The 23,067-nt window shown below is 38.9% G+C and overlaps 1 protein-coding gene across 15 annotated transcripts in view; it reads right to left on the bottom strand.

Moving 5' to 3' along the window:
• Positions 1–23,067, bottom strand: part of YAP1 (Yes1 associated transcriptional regulator) — a 184,187-nt gene that overhangs the window by 61,297 nt on the left and 99,823 nt on the right. For 9 of the 15 annotated variants that reach the window (XM_043529415.1, XM_043529426.1, XM_043529421.1 and 6 more), the window contains one exon: positions 14,335–14,448. The exons of the other annotated variants lie outside the window; for them this stretch is intronic. In XM_043529415.1, coding sequence (XP_043385350.1) covers positions 14,335–14,448 — 114 coding nt within the window. The remainder of the gene's footprint in view (positions 1–14,334; positions 14,449–23,067) is intronic. 15 annotated transcript variants of the gene reach the window in all.

Raw genomic sequence — 23,067 nt, 5'->3', positions numbered from 1 at the left:
AGTCTGTTGTAAAAGTAGGCAAATATCTAGATGAGTTGAAGTATCCTCTGGAAGACGTCTGGGTACCCCTGGTTGAGAACCACTGATCTACTTCATCCCAGAGCTGAGGCAGGACCACAGTTATACTTAGACCATCCCTAACAGATATTTGTCCTCTAACCTATTCTTTAAAACCTTCAGTGATGGGGATTCCACAACCTCCCCTTTGGTAACCTTTCCACTACTTCACCATCCTTATTCTATCTTCAGTGGACATTGAGAACAACTGATCAGTCCTCTTTATAACACCCCTTAACATATTTGAAGACTTATCAGGTCCCCCTCATAGATTTCTTTTCTCAGGACTAAACATGCACAGTGTTTTTAAGCTTTCCTCCTAGATCAGGCTCTCTAAACTTTTTGTTGCTCTCCTCTGGACATTCTCCAATTTGTCCCTATATTTCCTAAAGTATGGTGCCCAGAACTGGACTAGAACTTCAGGTGAGCCCTGACCAGTGCAAAGTACAGCCGAACACAGTTACCTCCCATGTCTTATATATAATCCCCCTCGTTTTCAGTTTAAACCAATTTTTACAAAAAAAAACCAAAAAAAAAAAAAAAACCACAACCCTGGGTTTTACAAAAAGTATTTGTTTTCCCCCCCACTTTTCACCCTACAAAATAAAAATAATTTATTTTATTAGGAAAATACAGTGCACGAGATATATGCATTACAATACATTAGTCTATGTGTATATGCAAAGCTGTCCATTGAAATAAAGCTATGTATTAGTCTAGAAGATGCATACAAACAGGTATAGACGCAAGCTCTGAAGTGCGTGCACATCTGAACGGACTGATGAATCTCATGCCACCACGTAAACATTTCAAGCTATTAGCAGATAACAGTTTAAAGATCTGATGCACCAACATGGGAACAAAATGAAAATCTGTATAAAAATATCTTTCAGAACACAAGGACGTATTCGAAAGTTTTACAAAAATAAAAACAGGAAGGAAAGGATGAAGTTCGTTACATGTCCGGCAAATGGTGTGACCCAATTATTAAATGTAAATATGTATAGGCTAATAGTTCTAAGTTTACAACAGTAAACTGTTCATTCAAATGAAAAGATTTATTTGGGGATTAGAGAGATATTGTTTTCTTCAACTTGGAGGTGGTATTATGTTTTGAGTTCTGTTTTAGTTCTGCAGCAAGCCACGCTGAATTCCATTATTCAGAGCATTAATCTACTGAGTACTTTTTTCCCATCCGTATATCCACCAAAATAAACCCTGATATTTACCCAGAAAAATTAAGTTTTTCCTACAGATTTTCACCTATTTTTGTTATAGTAATAAACACCGATAAATAAAAATTAGGGCTGTCAAGCAACTAAAGAAATCAATCGCGATTGCTGTTAATAATAGAATACCATGTATTTAAATATTTTTGGCTGTTTTCTACATTTTCAAATATATTGATTTCAATTACAACACAGAATACAAAGTGTACAGTGCTCACTTTATATTTATTTTTGATTACAAGTATTTGCACTGTAAAAACCCCCAAAAGAAATAGTATTTTTCATTCATCTAACACAAGTACTGTAGTGCAATTTCTTGATCATGAAAGTTGAACTTACAAATGAAGCATTATGTACCAAAAACGTCATTCAAAAATAAAACAATGTAAAATGTCAGAGCCTACAAGTCCACTCAGTCCTACTTCTTGTTCAGCCAATCGCTTAGACAAACTAGTTTCTTTACATTTACAGGAGATAAAATGCTGCCTGCTTCTTCTTTACAGTGTCACCTGAAAGTGAGAACAGGCACGTGCCAGATGCGCTAAAGATTCTTAAGTCCCTTCACGCTTCAACCACCATTCCAGGGGACATGTGTCCATGCTGATGACGAGTTCTGCTCAATAACCACCCAAAGCAGTGCGGAACGATGCATGTTCATTTTCATTATCTGAGTCAGATGCCACCAGGAGAAGGTTGATTTTCTTTTTTGGTGGTTCGGGTTCTATAGTTTCCACATCGGAGTGCTGCTCTTTGAAGACTTCTGTAAGCATGTCCCACACCTCATCCCTCTCAGCTTTTAGAAGGCACTTCAGATGCTTAAACCTTGGGTCGAGTACTGTAGCTATCTTTAGAAATCTCACAGGGGTACCTTCTTTGCATTTTGTCAAATCTGCAGTGAAAGTGTTCTTAAAATGAACAACATGTGCTGTGTCATCATCCGAGACAGCTATAACATGAAATATATGGCAAAATGCAGGTAAAACAGAGCAGGGGACATACAATTCTCCCCCAAGGAGTTCAGTCACAAATGTAATTAACGCATTTTTTTTTTTTTTAATAGCATGGAAGCATGTCCTCTGGAATGGTAGCCGAAGCATGAAGGGGCATACGAATATTTAGCATATCTGGCACGTAAACACCTTGCAATGCCAGCTACAAAAGTGCCATGCAAATGTCTGTTCTCACTTTCTGGTGACATTGTAAATAAGAAGATTGCAGCATTATCTCCTGCAAATGTAAACAAACTTGTTTGTCTTAGCAATTGACTGAACAAGAAGTAGGACTGAGTGGACTTTTAGGCTCTGACATTTTACGTTATTTTATTTTTGAATGCAGTTATGTAACAAAAAAAATCTACATTTGTAAGTTGCACTTTCACGACAAAGACTGCACTACAGTACTTGTATTAGGTGAACTGAAAAATACAATTTCTTTTGTTTAACATTTTTACAGTGAAAATATTTGTAAATCAAAAATAATATACCCTTCGATTTCAATTACAACCCAGAATACAATATATATGAAAATGTAGAAAAACATCCAAAATATGTAATAAATTTCAATTGGTATTCTATTGTTTAACAATGCGAATAAAACTGCGATTAATCGCGATTAACTTTGAGTTAATCGCATGAGTTAACTGCAATTATTTGATAGTCCTAATAAAAATAAAAACGGAAAATAAAGGGCCTTAAATATAGGACACTTTTGTTAATACATCCCAGAATATTAGCCTTTTTTACAATGGCACCACACTTTTGGCTCATATTCAATTTGTAACCCACTATTAACTCTGATCCTTTTCAGCAGTACTACCCGTTAGCCAGTTATTCCCTATTTTGTATTTATGCATTTGAGTTTTCCTTATTAAGTGCAGTACAATAGAACAGCAGTGTTATTAATTGACTGGTCAACCACACACCTCATTTGCAACCAGAAATATGCAATGAGCAGCAGCAGAGGGGGGGAAAAAAGCACAAGTACTGTACAGTACTAAAACAACAAAGGGAAAGTTTTAAAAAGATTTGATAAGGTAAGGAAACTGTTTCTGTTCTTGCTTCATTTAAATTAAGATGGTTAAAAGTTTTTCTTCTGCATGGTAAAGTTTCAAAACTGTATTAAGTCAATGTTTAGTTGTAAACTTCTGAAAGTTTTGTTTTGTTCAGAGTTACAAACATTTCAGTGTTATGAACCTCCATTCCTGAGTTGTTCATAATGCTGAGATTCTACTGTACTTTGCACTTGTCTTTTGTTTGTTCTTATCTTTCAAGGAAAACAAAATGTTTTTCATAAACCAATATTATGAACACTAAGTTAAAATGAGCACAATAAAGTGCTTTCACTGTTAGCAACTCTGTTTTGCAGATTAATTTTAATACCCTGGAATTTGGGGGAAAACTGGATGAAGACTGATGCTTAAACCTATCTCTAGTTATATGGTCTCACAGTAGGCAATTTTAAAAGGTAAGTAACCACTGTACACATTCCTGTATTGAATATTTGGTTGAGACTTTTTCCTACTATGTCTATTCTTCTAATAACTTATCCACACCTATGACTTCAATACATTACATCTGCCATTCTTATTTATGTTCAAGTGAGATTTGGTTTCTTTTAGTTCGTCTGTTACTAGGGCAATAGATATTTTGAGAATATGAAATGAATGTAGGCAGGTTTTTGAAATCTTAGCTTTCTTTAAACAAGGCTGCCATTGTTTGCAAACATCAAGAACGAACTGTCCCTTTTGTATCCTAAAACAGTATAACAGGATTTGTGGCCAGCTTCCATGATTTTACAGTATCAATGACTGCCCTGTTACCCCTAATTAATTTATAACTAAACCCAGGAAAAAATGCTGTTGCAATTGGTTCACCGACTTCTAGGTTTGATTGTATGTGGCACTGAACAGTAATCTTGTGGAGTACACTCACTCCACTACTTTAAATTTCACAAAAGACTTGCATTTTGTATAGCACAGGCAGGCAGAAACAATTCAAATACACACAAGATTGAGCAGCAAGTGCAAATGGCTATAATCTGTTCCTGAATGATGTGACATCTATGCAGTTCAAAATAAACTAAAGTTTCTTTAAACTCCTTCAGATACCTGAGTATTATTTAAAAACTGAATTTTCAGAACAATTTAAAATAGACATTTGTCCTTGTTGTAATATCGATATAACTGAAAGGATTTGACATGCCTCCAAAGAATGCCCTTACTTCTTAGCAGCACATTTGTGTCAAAGGAGTGCTAGTCAGTAGATGAATGTACATGATAGACTGAGAAAAATAACACTCATTCGACAGTATATAGAACTTGGCTTAAGATAAGTAGAAATGTAAGTTTAGATGATTCAGTGGGCCTGATTTTCAGCTGATGTAAATCAGTTTAGCGCTCAGCTTAAGATCTAGCAAAACATACATATCATAAAAAGAAAAGGAGGACTTGTGGCACCTTAGAGACTAACCAATTTATTTGAGCATGAGCTTTCGTGAGCTACAGCTCACTTCATCGGATGCAACAGATGTACTGTAGCTCACGAAAGCTCATGCTCAAATAAATTGGTTAGTCTCTCTAAGGTGCCACAAGTCCTCCTTTTCTTTTTGCGAATACAGACTAACACGGCTGTTACTCTGAAACCTATACATATCATAATTCATTCTCAATATTAGACAAATGAGAATACAACAATTTCTTACACATAATAGTATTAGTTGTCCTCACTGTCCTTTGTGCACTCACACACTACACATCACTTCCTATTTCACAAATTAGGCCAGAAGAGAGGCTAGATGGCAGCTTCCAGTCTCTTCATTTAATTAAAAATTAATTGAAAATTAAGGTGATTGTACTTTTTAAAACAGTACAGAAATTTCCTTTAATGACTATGTAGTTATTTATAAATTAATGTACAGCACTTATATACCAAGAGTCCAACAGTAACAGCTGGAATATGTGAAAATGCAAGAAATCTGAAGCTCAAAGAAAATCACTAAAAGTTTTGTAATGTTTTAGGTAGCACCGTTTCGTAACAAACACGATATATAAGATTGCATTCCACAGCCTTGCTCTCAGAAACAGTACTGAACATGAATGAAGCTACTACAGCTTTCTACCCTCCTGTTGTAGTTACGGTGTAAAAGTTATATACACAATTGAAGCAATACTATTAAATACTAACAATCTCAGTGAGAGTCACGCGCCCTCAATCTCCTTCCCAATCCAAGGTCACTGTCTTATTCTAAAACGTGCAAAGCTGCTGTCCACACACATTTGGTACTGATACAAATACTTCTGTTAGGGGTGTGATTTTTTTTTTTTAACCTAAATAGTTATACTGGTACAGTCCCCAATGTGGATGCAGTTACAGCAGTAAAACAGTGTAGCTTATTCCCCTTCTCATACAGGAATAGCTATTCTGACATAAAGTACTTTTATATACCTAACACTACAGCCACACTAAGGGCATACAGTTATATCAGTGTGGCAGCTGGGGCTGCTCTGTAGTGCCCCCCCCCGGGCCAAGTATGGTACTGGAGGCATTTCCTGCTGTAGTCCACAAGTTTTGGTCACCTGCTTGAAGTGGGGTGGCCTATGCCATAGGATCGGCATCAGCCTCTAAACAGTTAAGTAACAAAATAATCAGATCAGAATTTATTTAATGGCATAGACAGCCAAAGAAAAAACTCAAATGCAAGCATTCAGTTAAAGCTCTTGGGGGCAAGGCCCTGACCTCCTCCGTCCCAGTCTCACCTAGCATTGCCCCTCAGAAGCAGAAATCAAGCCTTCTTAAGTAGGCTGGTATCTCCTCATTGGTAAGTGTCTCCTCTTGGCCCTTCTAGGCCTCTGGAGGAATAAGGGTATGTCTGTGCTGCAGCTGTGTCACCGGAGTGCCATAGTGCAGATACTTCATACATCGAGGGCTCGGGTTTTGCCATTGATGTAGTTAATCCATCTGCCAGAGGCAGTAGCTAGGTCAACAGAAGAATTCTTCCATTGACCTAGCCACATGTCCATCAGGGGTTAGGTTGACCTAACTATGGCACTTAGCGTGAAAAAATTTTCACAGCCAACTGACTTAGCTAAGTTGATCAAATTTTTAAGTGTAGCCTGGGCTTAAGTCTTGTTGGTAGCCAGTCTGAACAGGTTTACCTTGTGCAGAGGTATCAGGATGGTGAGGCATTCAGCAGGGGGCAGACAAGTCCTGACAGACAAAGCCACAATTCATAGTTACAGTGGCGCAACTTGTGTGTGTAGACAAGGCCCTTAGTGAATCTGAGACACCTACTTTCTATCATTTGCCAATCCTTGCATACCTATATCTACACACACACACACACACTTCTCTCTTGCCACATGAAAAGTTTTTTATAAAACAATTGTCTAAGCATGATATAATGGGGCAAATACCAGCCTACCCATCTATACTGGGAAAATGGGCCTCTTGGACTACTAGAATTCTTTGAGCATGCCAACAAAAAATAAACAGTGAGAAGAAAACCAGTAAACATTTATTTGGATTTTAAAAGCATTTGACAAAATTTCTAACACGAGGCTATAAGGAAACTAAGGAGTTGGGAGGTACAATTCTGCCAGACTGGAAACTGGTTTAAGGTTTGTATATATGAAAAAAATAGTATCAGTTTAACTTCAAGTGCTATTTTAAATGAAAATTAGTTAAACTGGTCCAAAAGGCTGTAGGGACACTTATAATAGCTTAAACTCAGGTTTATTTTGGTTTAGTCTACCAATTACGAATACTCAAAGAGTCAGATTATTTCTATAGCTGTTTCATTAATATTTCTGTTATAAAATATTCAAGATATTTCATTTTATCTTGTCCTCAAAGTATCAGGCAAAAATGAAAACACAAAACAAACAAAAGGTTCGTGCTTTCTCAGGAACACAGACCAGGATATCAATTACCAGCAATGGATGCACCAATATCACTGGCTGAGGAATTTGCTTTAGAATTCACTAATAGGAAACAGCATATTTTTATTAATATGTATATATTCTATATTGTGTATTTTGCACAACTCTCTCAGATTTAATGATCTCTTCAAATAATCCTTTCCCTTTACACAGAAATAAATAGACCTTTAAAATGCGCAAAAAAAGGAAATGTTATTTTGCTTTTAATGAGAAAAAAAAAAGTGTATGCATTTACTATTATTAGGAGATGCAGGAAAAGAAGATTGCTGACCAGTAACTTTGTTTCTCAGAATGTGTTACCTCTTCTGCAGATCCACAAAGATGTTACTTGCCCTAACACAAGACACCGATTTATGGAAAATAGTAACACTGTTAGGGGACACAGATTCACTGAGCAGCATAATCAATCATCTTTTCTGCATTCAAACTATGTAATCTGGCTTTGCCTGATAGATCATGAGGCTTTGGAAAAGACAGACAGCAAAAATAAAAACCCAAGACCACCTTAAGTTAAAGGTTTTAGATAAATCACAATTCCACTTTGTTTTTATGAAACACCGTCAAGAAGGTTTGCAATATAGGCTGTAGCTAAAACAATCCTGACAGATGTCCATAGCCTCTGTTTGCCAGAAGCTAGGAATGGGCGACAGGGAATGGATCACCTGATGATTACCTGTTCTGTTCATTCCCTCTGGGGCACCTGGCATTGGCCACTCTTGGAAGACAGGACAGCGGGCTAGATGGACCTTTGGTCTGACCCAGTATGACTGTTCTTATGTTTTCCCTTCGTCAAAAGATGGAGACTCCCAAACGTTCAAAAGGGGCTTCCATAAACCCACTGAGAACCAGCTATAAATCCCACAAGCCAGGCTAGTGTTCCCTCCAGTCCAATATCATATCTATAACTGTAGACAGTAGTAGCTATTTTAGAAAGACAAATGCTGAAGCAGTCAATTATGGGATAACTTGCCCCCAGGGAAAGTTTCCTCCTAACCCCCAGAAATCAGAGATTGGCTGATACTTCAAAGCTTGAGTTTTTATATCATTCCAAAGCTTTTAAAAAATATTTATTAATTTAAATCTGGATATTCTTGTTATTCATAAATATCTAATCTAAATCTGAATCCTAAGCTTTCTGTCTCACTGATATCCTCTGGCAATAAGTGTCACAAACTGATATTTCCTTTTACCAGTTTTGAATTTGCTCCTCTCAATGTTATTAAAAGATGTGGGGGGGGGGGGGGGGTGGAGGGAAGAAAACCCCAATCTAATTTTTGCATTCATTATTTTGTAACCTTTTATCCCCTCTTAATAATTTCCTTTTTAAGGTAAACTACTCCACTCTCTTCAATCCCTCTGCCATGTTCCTAATCATTGTGGCAACATGCTTCTGAAACACCCCCTCCCTCAATCTTTCTTGGCAGGGGGTGACCAGAACTGAACACACTATTCCAAGTGAGGGAATACCACTGAGCTATTTAATGGCATAGTGTTTTTCTGTATTATTCTCCATCCTATTCCTTATGGCGTACCCTATTCCTGCCAGCAGTGGCAGGGTGTGTGCTGCATAGTGAGAGACGCGGCTATTTGTCAGCATACTCACTCTGCAGCATAATGGCAAAGGCCACCAGGAGCAGGGCACACACTACCACCATGCCAAGCCCACGAGCAGCAGCAGATCATCAGAGGCAACCAAGCCAACCTGAGCCTGAGAGCATCAGGTTGTTTTCTGACCCGACCGTAACACAGGTAGTTAGGTCCCATTGAGCTGGGGTCAGATTGTAGGGCTTTATTCTAGATGCCAACACATAGACTCCCACATGAAACTGTCAAGTGGAAACCAACTGGAGTGAGGCAATAAGGGCAGAGACTGGGATCAGGACCTCTGAAACGTAAGAGATCCAGGATACCTTAGACAGACCAAGAAGCTAATGGATGATTTCTGATAGTTTTTTCATTTTTTCCAAGTACAACATCTGTCTTTGACATGAACAGATCAGTATCCTCTAAAAGCAAAGTATCTTTGCCTGCACTTTAGAAAACAGTCCTGACATCTGCAGCCAAAACATCTCCAAACTGCCGCCATTCCCAGAGACCAGGTTCCAAAGTCAAAAATGTTATGTGAGGCTCTTAAAAAGTAATACCATCACACCAACTTCTCTTCTTTGATGGTGGACAAAACCTCAAATATTTTCCCTCCCAGGCATCCATTCGACTCATGCAGAAAATTTAAGACATAATTGTAGTGGCTCATAAGAGCCTAACAGTTGGCTGGCCTTAAAGAAATCCAGAAATATGCTTTCTTCACCAATTGATCCAAGTTCTTAAGATTCCCTGCCCACAGGAGCATAAAAAAGATCTCTGAAAGGCCTAGATCCTTGTGAGGCCACAAATATTGTGAAGGAGACCAGGGAAGAATGCTTAAAAAGTAGTTTAAAGTATCTGGTACAAAAGGTGTTTCCTGGAAACTCATAGCACTGCAGCTGGATGAGTCCATAGCTCCTTCATTCACTTTACAAGCCCTAAATGTACTGGAAAAGCAGTTCTGCCTGAACACACTTATGTGATTTGCTTTCCACCTAGATGAGATGAATATCAGGAAACCGAACTATCCTAACCTACCAGATCCTACATTTTTTTTCATTTCTCCCAGAGGAGAATCATCCAAGGACAATGGTGAAGACTGAGAAACCTGTTCTTAACAGTCAGCCCTTAGTAATGCAGAATCTGGGAGCCTTTCATGGTGAGAGAGAAAACACTCCTCCAATGATCTAGAACACTTGGAAAAAATTATTTATACGTATGGTCAGTCTGATCCTGTATCCCTTTTACTGAAATAGCCTCTGGAAAAAGAACATGAAACACGAGGAGCTGGAGTCCAAATTGCTAAAATCCCAGGCAAAGCCTATAACTGCCTAGCAGCAGACAGACAGGTAGGATGGCCAGACCAAGGAGTATCATTATCAGAAGATCTATACCCTGCAGATACAATCATACTCTTCTTATAAACTCCTTCCATTTTCCTGAAAATAGAGGTCTTGGAACTTAAATCCAAGGTATCAACTATTCTGTGAGAAAGACGTTTCTGCAGGAGACACTAATGGAGGACTCATGACTGAGGACTGACCCTACAAATCCCACTGTGCATATGCAGAGGCCCCAAAGAAGGGGAAGTGCCTTACTAGTGCAAAGGATCCTACTGTTCCAGGTCTGAGGAAGGCCTAATTCCTTTGGTCATACATAATCTGAAATGACTGCCTATGGTGAGGCATGACAAGACCGTTCCCTCATATCTGGCACTTTCGTAAGTTTAGATGATTGGCCTTTGTCTTACTCAGATCCTCACCATGCTTATGACTGTTCAGAAGCTGTGGACACTGGCTCTGAGGACTAAGATCCAAGTCCAGACAACAGCATTTTGTCACAGTGATAGATCTGAAGACCTCAAATCCAACAATTAAAAGACCTTATACCAGAGTCTCAGATACTCCAGTGTCATATCCAAGGTTCTTCTCTTGGATTTGGAGCCTTTAGATTTCAGAACTGACCCACTTAGTCCTGGGGTATTGTTTCAAGGTAATTTCTCTTCAATCCGTTCGCCTTTGCAGACTGCTCTCAAACTGTGCTTCTTTCCAGGCTGGCATGAGCCATAAACACAGTGCAAGTCTCAAAGCCACAGGATAAATACCCCTTGCCCAAACCCTTTGGACAGTAGGACTTTTATCTGAGATGGGTTTTCAAGCCTATCCTCCACTCCTGCTCAGCTGTGCCAGGAACCAAGTCGCAAGGCAACTTGGACAAGATCCCTATGAACTCTTGAATAAAAGCAGTAACTGAAAACACCACCACCAACAAAACCGCACCTTATTTAACTATTAGCAAAACTTCAAACTGACGAGGACAAAGCAAAACAGGGAAATGGATATCGACTTCCTGAGCACACTGGCTGGTAGAAGAGAGAAATTCAGCAATGGCTAGTGTCTTTCATGCCATCTGTCCCACAACGTTGAAACTGAGGGGCAGGCCTGCACATACTATCTATTGTGTTCCGCAGCTCATGTGGTGAGGGATCTGCAGAGGCAACATCAAGAAAGTGAACTGAATGTCTCTTTACTGTTATTACTGTTAAAAAAAAGAAAAAGGTGACGCCAATAGAAAATTGTCATTACAGTGAAATTTCCCCTTATGTTTAGGGATCTGAAGATGAATCTATCTAGAGTAGCTTGTTTCAAGTGTTAATATTCAACAATGAATGGAAACCAAGACCTCAGTGGAAAGAATTAGGCTACAAAAGGACATGGCAGTCTTCAGAAATAAACACGATTTTCAACTCCTACTGATCACTGAAAGGTAAGCTTTTGAATCAATCAAACTTGATCAATCAAATCAGCACACATTTACTAAAGATCTGCACATGACAAAGTAAAATAAACATCAGGCACAGTAAGTTACCTCTGTCAACAAAACTATGAGCTGAAGAAGAGCTCTGTGTAAGCTCAAAAGCTTGTCTCTCTCACCAACTGAAGTTGGTCCAATAAAAGATATTACCTCACCTACCTGGTCTCTCTAACAAAACTATAGTACGTACTCTGCCGGAGTGGCCTGGAGGAGGTCATATCGGAAAAGGGAACAAGAATAAGATTTTGTACTTTCTTGGCACAGATGATAAAAACGTAAACCGCAATAGAATGTGAAGTTGTACACATTTCAAGGAAAACTCCTTCAAGCTCAACAGCAGCTAGCAGCCTGTCTCTATTTGCCGTCACTCTAGATCAGAGGAGCTCACATGGTCCCCCCCCCCCCCCCCTTTCCTGCCCCCTTCAGTTACACTTGAGCTCTTTGACTGAAAAGGTCTGGAACAGATTAAAAGTCCAACCACAAAATAAAAAGCCTTGGCACATACTCAATCCTGTCTGGGATACACATACACAGTGGGCCCAAAAAGGGAAACTATGCAGTAAGAAACCCTTATGCAATCTTTTGGACATTTCTGTCCTTTTTCAGTTTAACTGCCAGAGCCATAACATTTTATGGAACTTCAGTATGCTCAAGACAAGTAGTTCCACCCTACTATTGAGACAGTACTATTTACGGGAGTTGAAATTAGTTCCTAGAAATTAGATGCATCTTACCTAAAAACATTTTTTCTCTTTTAATTCTAGCTGGCTGACCCAAGCTCTTATAATTCAAAACTGTAAAACAATACATGGAAGAAGAGCAAAATACATTTCCTGTGTGATTACTTAAGTAAACATAATTGGCATCCCTCTTTATATTGTAAAAGGCAACACTTTTTCTAAATGACTACTTCCTGTTTCAAACACAGATTACTTAATATATGAATAGTAGATTCTGAAGTTCAAATGACTAATACTGCTTTCATAACACACTAATAGGACTGCAACTCAGAAGGCTAGTATTAAGGGCAATATGGATAGATCTGCCAAAGATGACAATCTCCCATATATGCCCCACCTTTGACTCAGGTTGCACAGTGGTTCAACCTGTTTACAAGCTAGTCAGCAGCTTATAAACAAATTGTAATAATTCTGTGGTTTTCATAAAAACAGACGAATGTTTATATTTAAACATTTAGGACTACACAGTTGAAAAAAAAAAAAAAAACTGAAATTTCTAGCAGCCATTTTAAAATAAAAGTGAAGTGCTGAGTTTGAGTTTTCCACTATAGTGTTTATATGGCATTCATGGAGTTAATGACTCTCCCAAAAGGGGCCCACAATTGTTGTTAGGTCAACCCCTGTAAAGCTTCAAAGGCTTTGTATCCCCTCAGCCTGACCTACCCAGTGATCTGCACACTGTTTTCATTTAGTTGCACTGAGTCCAAGACTAAAGCTTGAAAACCACAATGATCTGCTCTCTTTTTTATACAGGTTTTTCCATAGCTCTGAAAAAAATACCTCACAAATCCACCCAAAGGAGCTGAAAATAGTGAATTATCTGGATAACAAATCAAGGAAAAGCTATTGTACCTATTAAAATTTGTAGACTTTTTGTAAAATATCATGACTTTGTACTGGAAACAAAAAAACAAAACAAAATACCCGAAGTACCTTAATGCTAAAACATGACCTGAGAAAATTATTACAATTCTGTACAGCTAAATGACCATTTGTATGATGAAGCTAGACTAGATCTGTGATTTCCACAATCCACTGTACTCTGTAGCTATATTCCATTATTGCAGTGGCGTTCAAACTGAGGTACATGAGCTCTCATCAGGGGGTACATGAGAAAAATCCTGTAATGGCAGACAACTCATCGTGTTATCCCTTAGAGGCCTCCTTCCCGCCCTCTCTTCTCCCTGCCCCCCCCCACCCCCCATTTTCATAAGTATATTATAAGTGTCTCAGATGGAGGTATGTGGTAGACTACATTATTTGGAAAGTGATACGCAGGCTAAAAAGATTGAAAAGTTTGTAACATTCTCTTATTGTATGCCTGAAAATTAACATTACCAAAAAAAAGTGAAAGATTAGTTCCTCTAATTTAAAAAGATTTTAATAATTCTATTGTCACGAAAATAATAACCGATGAGTATTTTCCATTCCTCAAATAACAGATTTTGATACAAGCAATACTATCACATATTTCTCTCAATACTGTTTAAAAACAGACACCTTTAACATGATCATCACTGTAGCAAGCTGGAATTATAAGCTGGTGTGTGATTCAAACAGATTTTGACAGCATGATGATTATTATTAATGAGCTCGTTAGGATATCATAAAGGAAGATAAATATTTCTTTTGGAAGCATCATTTTAGCTGGTAAAGATTTGCAATTGTGGGAGAACAGAGAGCCTGGATCAAATGTTTTATTCTGGTAAAGTAATTCCTGGATGCCACAAAAGTTGGGAGCCCTATGAAGCAACTGGTGAAGTCCTGACCTCTGGCATCAAAGATTTAGATGACAGAGAGAATATGAATTTATACTTATTTTTTAAAGGATATAATTAGGGTGTATGTGATTCAAATCAAAGTATTTTATCTTACTGCTAAAAATATTCCAAAGTTTGCCTGTGAAATGAAAATTTCTAAAGTGAACTGAAACTAAAGTGAATAAAAAAAATTCTTAAGTGAGATGAACTTTTACCAAAGCGTGGGTCAAGCCTTGGGTCTAGCCAAGATGTGGTCTTGTTCTTATGGTTTATGTAGTAAATTTCTCCATCCTGGGTCATGGCTTGTTCCCATCCATCAGGGAGTGGGCCTGCAATATAGAAGGAAGGAATTCATAGTAGGCTCTTGTTTGCTCCAGCTCAAAAATAGCTCTAAATAAAAAAAAAATCCCAACATTTTACATGTAAAACAGTACATGAAACAAATAGTTTCAAGCTCATGTCTAACAGTCCTGGGAGGAGGGCAGAGAAGGGGGGATGAAGAAATCATACAAATGATATCATAAAGCATTTCTGCCATTTTATTAAAAATCTGGAGTTTGATTTTATAACTTTTGTGTCTTTTAATAGGTTTTGGCGCTTAATCCTTTGCTAGGGTCCATTCAGGGTAAAGGAATTTTAGGATACAAAACCAGCAATAAGTCGAGCCTGCCAGAATGAAACCAGTATGAGCACCTGAAATTGTATCAGGATAGGAAGTAATTCTCTCCCTCCAACGATGAAAGTTCATCTGCTAAGTAAGATTCAGCAGCAGCATGAAACTGACATGATTCTTCTTACGTTTTATTTTGCTGCTCCTCCAACATAAGCAGCAGAGCAAAATTTACTGGAATCATCCCCCACCACTGTGAAAGTGCTATGGGCCGCAGCAGATACAAGGCATGATACCGCAGGGAGCGAGGGAGACAAAAAGTGATGAGAAAGTGGAGGAAGAGCAAATAAATAAGAAACACCACAAATTCACAGAGGCTGAAGGAGAAAGGAAGGGTTATGCTATGCCCCACTCCCAGCGGGTAGGCCTGTACGTGTTATCTCAAAATCTCCCCTGTAGCAGAATCCAGGGGCTATGCCTGAATGAGGAAACATGAGGGTCTTCTCTGGCCCCTCATCTACCAAATGACCTGCAAGATATGGGGTGGGGAGTTACCACTAGAACACTGCTCCTGAACGCTACTTATTCTCACTTATAGTTTATCATGTCGTTGTCGTCGTCCTCCCACCCAATCATTCATCTGTATTTTCTTTAGACAGACTGTAAGCTCTTTGAGGTGGGACTGTGTCGTTCTCTGCCTTTGTAAATTACCTACCACGTGTTGGGACAAATTTATTTAACTAAGGGTGGGACTTTTTGTATCAGTGGTTTAGATACTTGAAGAACACCACCCTTATTGCTTTGGATTTAAGCAATAAAAAGGGGCGCCTATACAAGGTTCTTCGTGCCTCCGCCACAAATATCAAGAAGATAGATAAAATTAAACAGAACTTCCTCCAACAGCCATCAGGCTCTTCTTCCCCTCCTCTTCAATCTAACATGCAACAAAGTGCCAATAAGAACAATCTACAAAGGTTGGCTGGTCAGTGTTTGGCTAAGTTTTTAGAAGTCTTATATAGTACAGAACCGACTGGTATGTACACACAAATCACTCTAAACTTACAATGCAGGTAGGTGAAATCACACAAAAAACTAGTATTTATTTTATCAGTTTAACATTGGAATAACCCTTCCCTATCATTTTGTTTTAGACTCCTGTTAGTGTTGAAAGTTACAGTTGTGGGAAAACAGATTTTTGCTTAATCTTAAAAGAACTGTTCTTGAGAATTTTTAAAGAATAAATTAATATTTATTTGCACACAGAGGCCTCAATCAGGATCAGGCCTACATTGTGCTAGGTGCTGTTCAAATACATAGGAATTGTCCCTGACCCAGGCAGCTTCCATTTAAACTATGTTTCTGCTTTAAATTCCTGCATTCTGGTGCCAACTGGCTGCTCTGCACCTCCTTCTCTGTAGAATCCGGCATGGATACCTGCAGATTTTCAGGATTTAGATATAAAATTTGGATCTGCATCCATCTACGATCCACAAACATGGTGCACAGATACGAAGAGGATATCTGCAGATTAGAAGGGCTCTACTTCTCTGGACAGGAAGGTGGACTGTTCCACTACTGGAGCTATGGCTCCAAGACTGCCTCCTTTCAGAAGAAACCTCCCCCAAACACACTGACCTCAGCAACTAGCTATACACACAAAATGTGTAAACCAAGTAACTATATAATTATATATAAATATATAACAGAAAGCTACTCAGTCTTCCTCATGAGCTACTGGTGGAGATGCACCACTTCCAAAAACTGTTTACAGATGTGAAAATACCCATGTCTACTGTTAATGGGATTTGTGCACCAGAATTCTGAAGCCCAAGGAATTAACCTGTCTGCTAGGCTCAGATCACATAAGAAGTCTGTAGCAGTGTAGAGAACTGGAAACAGGTCTCAAGTCCCAGACTAACTCCATCACCACTGAACTAACCTTGCTCTCCCCGCATCTAAGACCATAAGAACATAAGACCTTAAGAATGGACATACTGGGTCAGACCAAAGGTCCACATTTAGCCCAGTATCCTGTCTTCCGACAGTGGCCAATGCCAGGTGCTTCAGAAGGAATGAACAGAACAGGTAATCATCAAGTGATCCATTCCCAGCTTCTGGCAAACAGGCTACAGACACCATCCCTGCACATCCTGGCTAATAGCCATTGATGGACCTATCCTCCATGAACTTATCTAGTTCTTTTTTTAACCCTGTTATAGTCTCGGCCTTCACAACATCCTCTAGCAAAGAGTTCCACAGGTTGACTGTGTGCTGTGTGAAGAAATACTTCCTTTTGTTTGTTTTAAACCTGCTGCTATTAATTTCATTCGGTGACCCCTAGTTCTTGTGTTGTGAGGCGTAAATAACACTTCCTTATTTACTTTCTCCACACCAGTCACCTCTTAATCCATGCATCCCAATGAGACCAGATTCCAGAAAAGGACGATCTCACCTATCCCCTAGTCCCAGAGCCAGGAGATGACAGCTGGACAGGCAAAACAATTCAAATTCAGATGACTATGATGAAGATTAGAGAAAACTCCATGTCCTAATGGATGTAAAGCAAACATTCTACTGCACTTGAGTGTTTGGGGGCAGGTAGTTCCTAAAAGTAAGATACCCTGGAAGCAAAACTCCAACAGATGGCAGTCCATCTGCCTGTGTGGACCTGAGAGTGAAAATCAGCCCACTAGTCCCAGATCAAGGGAGCCATGAGCAGAATTTCATTTCTAGATTAACAGGATATCCGTGAACAGGGCTTGAAAAAAAAAAAAAAAAAAAAGAGCTTGCTCACTTAGCTGTAGAATAGGAAACCTTCCTTGGGAAGTGCCATCAACTTCTGCAGAAAACAAAACCGCTGCTATCTGCTACAGTGCTTTCTTCTCGAGTCTGTAAAAGAGCCCCCATGCCTCCGCTGTTGCTCACAGCTTCGCCACACTGCAGAGCGAAAACTAACCAGAGTCCTGTCTGCTTTCATTGCTGTTTAGTTTTCTGAACAACTGTGAAACTAAACAGAATCATGTCACTTTCATTGTGCAGCTGACTGAGCAATAGCAAAGCAAATATTGAGCCACTCACCGGGTGGAAAACTCAAAGGGTGGAGAAGAGGTAGAGCAGCAGACACTCTCACACACACACACACACACATATATGGGGGTGGGGGGGGGGAGGAGAAGAAGGAGGGGAGGAAGACGACAGACAGAAGACCTGAAGGTGTCAAGTATACTTCCTATATAATTATAGAAGTTCATTGACTTCAATGGGAGCAAAGTGCTTTTGAAATTCTCACTCATATATGTGCAGTGTATAGAGTACATATTTCTTTTCTGATGCAGATATTGGCAATTTCAATGACTGCTTTATCCAATATAAAATGTTTGATCACAAACACCTTCCCAATGCAAATAACATACTGTTGCAATGGAAATGAGCCTTCTTCCTGTTCTATTCATCTTTGTTAACTTTGACACTATCTGGACAAAATTTTCAAAAAACCAGATTCCAATTCCAAACACAAGTTATCCTCTATAGAGAGTATTGAGATTCTGTCCCTGTCCTGAATAACTGAGGGTATAAATTAAGGAAACACAGAACATGTAGTTGCCAGAAGGGGTAGAAAAAGAGGACAGAAGGTAGATCAAAGAAGTTTTATTAATGTATAGTGAGCAAATCTTACAATGTCTAATTTTTAAATAGAGATGGAGATAGGGCAGGAAGGGAACAAGACATTTCTTCTAAGGGTGATACATACAGCAAGTGGAGGTATGTACATAAATACTTACATCTGCCAACTTGATAACAAGTAATTAAGACCAAACAGTCCATAAATCAACAATTTGTCAAACTAAAGCAACAGCTAAACTCTAGTAATAAAAGTCAGCTAATCCAGATAGTGTTATTATAAGACACCGTGAAGGTTTATTTTTAAATAAAAATTTCTGAGCAATTCACAAGGGCGACAGTGGAATAGCTTCTCTTTATAACTATCTATAACCGTTAGCCAGCCAACTATGTGATCCTATCAACCAAAAACTTTTAGGTGCTTCGTAATATCAAATGGTCCAAAACCACCAAGATGTCCAACACTACATGGGAAGCAGAGTCTAAAAAGATGCACATGGAATAATTTTGTACATCCTTCACCTTTATTGTTACATGAGAAAAAACAAAACATATTGCAGGGAACTTTTCTTCCCTCACCCCCACTACTTTTCAAATCTCAGTCTTCTAGCATGAGACTCTCACCAGAGTCGTAAACCTTCCATGGCTCAATTTCATGACAAGTTCCCAAAATGAGCAGCACCCCTCTAAATAAATGTAGCCCAACGTATGATGAGCTCTTACACACTTTCTTCATAATTTTCCTGATAAGCACATATAATATCCAGTGTTTACAGTGTATACAATATCATGAACTGTATGGAGAAAAGGTAAATTTGAAGCTAAAAATGAGCAGGAATCCTCAAGATAAAGGTAGTTGAAATTTAAACCCTCCACAGGGCCCTGGTTCATTTGCTGCTATATTACCCACAAGGAGCTATAAACTACATATTTGCTTCTGTCCGCCTCTCTCACATGGCCATTTTCTTGCTAAATTCTAACCTAATTTAACAGTCACTTAAAATGTAGCTTTAAGTTCTGAGGATTTCTACCAAATACCACTAAAGAAAATTAATTCCTTGGGGAGAGGAGGCGTATAGAAGGCAAAAGGAAGGAAACGAGAACACTGATGGAATTGATGGACAACATTAAAATAAAAAATCTATTGCCAAATTACATTTGTAATGTTTCTATATGTTTGGCTGAAGAGGGCAAATTGAGCAGCCTGATGGGTAAAATTAATGATTCAAAGGACACAATTATGTTACTTGTACACTTCCTTTGTGCAAAATCTTCCACACCAGTTCTATCAACTATGATAGCATAGAAAACAGACACAGTTATTTTTATTTTGAAATTTATATCTGTCTCTCACTAAGGTACCTGAGCACCTTATATCACTTTAATAAGAGACTTGCCAAAGCTATGCAGCTTTTTCTATAGAACAATGGTTCCCAACCAGGGGTCCGGAGCCTCCTGGGGGGCCATGAGCTGGTTTCAGGGGGGCCACCAAGTAGGGCCAGCATTAGACTTGCTGGGGCCCAGGGTAGAAAGCCGAAGCCTCACTGCATGGGGCTGAAGCCCAGGGCTCTGAGCCCCGCCACCTGTGGCTGAAGCTGAAGCCTGAGCAATGTACCTTTGCAGAGGTCCCTGTGGCATGGGGTCCCAGGCAATTGCCCGGCTTGCTATCCCTTAACGCTGGCCCTGGCTTTTATATGCAGAAAACCAGTTGTTATAGCACAGGTGGGCCGTGGAGTTTTTATAGCGTGTTGGCGGGGCGGGGGGCTTCAGAAAGAAAAAGGTTGCAAACATCTGCTGTAGAACTCTCAATCGGTATGTCTTTCAGTGGTACAGCGCAGGAGTCCAAAAACAACTATAAAGACCAATTTCTACTAGTAAATAGACCACATACAAAAACAAGTTATTTCTTCCCATTGTTGATGAGATGGAGAATTTTCTATTACTTCATTTAATCCAATTTGACACAGGAAGATTACATAGATTATTTTGTCTTTAATACCGCAACATCCCTTCCCACCAGTATGGTTCAAGAAATTTAGGCAGGTTACTTGGAACAAGCTCAAACCAGGAAGAGTGCAGCCATCTGCCTAACCATTTTTTTTTTTTTTTTTTTTTAAAAAGAGTATTGAGATCTCTGGAACAAGAAGCATTAGATCACATTTCACTGCCAGTAACAATATTCATGCCAGCAAATCCCAACTTTTGGCATCAAGGCATCAAAAAACTTTACTTTCCACCCTTACAAACCAACTCCTGAGGATAACTATTCAAATTAGGAAACTTAAGAAAACTATTCAGATCATTACTACTAGTAATAGTAAATATTTACATTATGGTAGCAACCAAAAAGCTTGAGGTCCCATTGTCCTGTGTGCTGTACTAACACAGAAAAACAATCCTTGCTCCCACAAAGGGAAGATACTTAGCAGTTTGCCCATTTCATCCTTTCATTTCCCGCTCTCTTTAGTCACACATTTAAGAATGCATTGATTACCAAACTCAGCAACAAAGTAATAGAACAAAGTATATGTGGCAAAATATGAAAGTATAGTTTAAAAAAATCAATTTTAATACATTAGGTACATTAAATCAAATTGGGTTGTCAATAGTAGCATCGATTTACAATGAATGCAGTCCTAGAATTCAATTCTCTCACAATGTACTTTTGTTAAATACAAGAAAATTTTGGAACTATCAACTCTCCAAGCGACTTAAAAGGGTTAAAAAAAAAATTATGTCAGCTGGTGTTTACTTGGCATCTCATTTTCTAAGTTCAATAGTCAGACAAAAATATGATAATCTTTTTTGGTAATACACAAAAACCCTGTGTTAATTTTTACACGGTTTCTTTACAGAGCTGATCAAAATCAGATTTTGGGAGCAGAATTTACTAGATTGATCTACAATGCGGAAAGCCCTATTTAAAAAAAAAAACAGATTAAGTCATGAACATTCATGGACTTGCATTAAACAAGGTTATTTTTCCAGAAGTATGAGACACCAAAGAGAAATGTCAATTTTAAAGTTTATTCTAAGTTTGCATTGTGTGCCACTTCATGAATATCAACATCACTTTCTTCCTCTCAATCTCTGCAATAAGGTGAGATGAAAGTCTTTAAAGACAGCTTAGAATACAGAACAGCACAGTTCGGCAGTGAAAATTTAGTTCTCTGGTATAAGCAGAGAGATAAATAAATCAGGGTTGTGATAGTGGGAATGCCTCATTTCTCCCGTTCCCTATTCCTCTGAAGTCTCCAGGTAAAGAATCCTGCAGGGGAATCATGTCTGTAACTTTCCCATCATACATTCCATACATTAATGGAAAAGTCATGGCTGAGTTAGATTATCTTTTCAGATAAGAGAAATCCTGGGATTTTTAACTGCACTCAGCCATGACCCCCTTAAATCCATCTAAGATCTCTTCATTTGTTTTGGGGATGGGGGAACTCCAACTGAACTCAGAGTGCTATCCCATCCCATCGCCTCGCCAGCAGTAAGTCAAGACAATGGCTTGACTTGCCTCCCCTTCAAAAGTCACAGCCACAAACTGCTCAATCTCATCTCTTGCCTGTTAATCTTTTGCTGCTGTCTGTAGTGTGTAAGCAGCAGCATAAAACAGATACAAACTTGTCTAAGCAGGGAATCAGATGCAGGCTCGTCTAAAAGGGGAATCTCGAGCAGCAGAGGGGATATTTTATCTCTATTTGGCACTGGTCGACTGCTGCTGGAATAGTGTATGCTTTTCTGGTACCCATAGTTCAAGGAGGATGCAGATAAATTGGAGAAGGTTCAGAGAATAGCCATGAGAATGATTAGAAGATTGGAAAACATGCCTTACTGTGATAGACTCAAGGAGCTCAACCTATTTAGCGTAACAAAAAGAAGGTTAAGGGGTGAATTGACTACAGTCTGTAAGTATCTACATGGTGACTATATATTTAATAATGGGTTCTTCAATCTAGCGGAGAAAGGTAAAACATAATCCAATGGTTGGAAGTTGAAGCTAGATAAATTCAGACTGGAAATAAGGCACACATTTTTAACAGTGAGCATAAATAACCACTGAAACAATTTATCAAGGGTTGTGGTGAATTCTCCATCTCTGACAATTTTTAAATCAAGATTGGGTATTTTTCTAAGAGATATACTCTAGGAATTATTTTGGGAAAATTCAATGGACTGCGTTATTTAGGAAGTCAGAACTAGATGATCAAAATGGTCTCTTCTAGCACTGGAATATATGAATCTATATGCAGAGGACCAAAGAGGCACAAGAATGATCTTGAGGATGTAATGGTGATGAAGAGGCAGACAAAATAAAAATTAGACTTGGAGAGGAAGGAGCAGACAAAACATGAGGAAAGCCACAACAGCTATCACAAATTAGCAATGGGCCCAAGATGATTTGCTTGCTCGTTAGAGTAGCAGGGCCAGGGAGCACGTGGAAAATAGTGAATTTTAGCCTATGGGAGTGTGCACCTTGCATTACTCTCGAGTGATGCCCCACAAGCTAGCTGAAAAAGCTGTGTTGACAGGCTCCAGGAGAAGCCAAATCTGGTACTCCATCAGCTAAAGGAATGGTCACCATGATATGGGACTTTAGGAGTGGAGGAGGAGGAAGGAAAACATTGCATTTCCTCTGCCAAAAGGACTTTTCTTTTTGTGGGGAGATCTTCAAAAACAGATGTGAGAGAAACACCCGGGTGGGAAGAACAAA

This window comes from Chelonia mydas, chromosome 1, assembly GCF_015237465.2.
Source record: "Chelonia mydas isolate rCheMyd1 chromosome 1, rCheMyd1.pri.v2, whole genome shotgun sequence".
In the NCBI taxonomy this organism is placed as follows: Eukaryota; Metazoa; Chordata; order Testudines; family Cheloniidae; genus Chelonia; species Chelonia mydas.
This window is presented reverse-complemented; position numbering and strand designations above follow the sequence as displayed.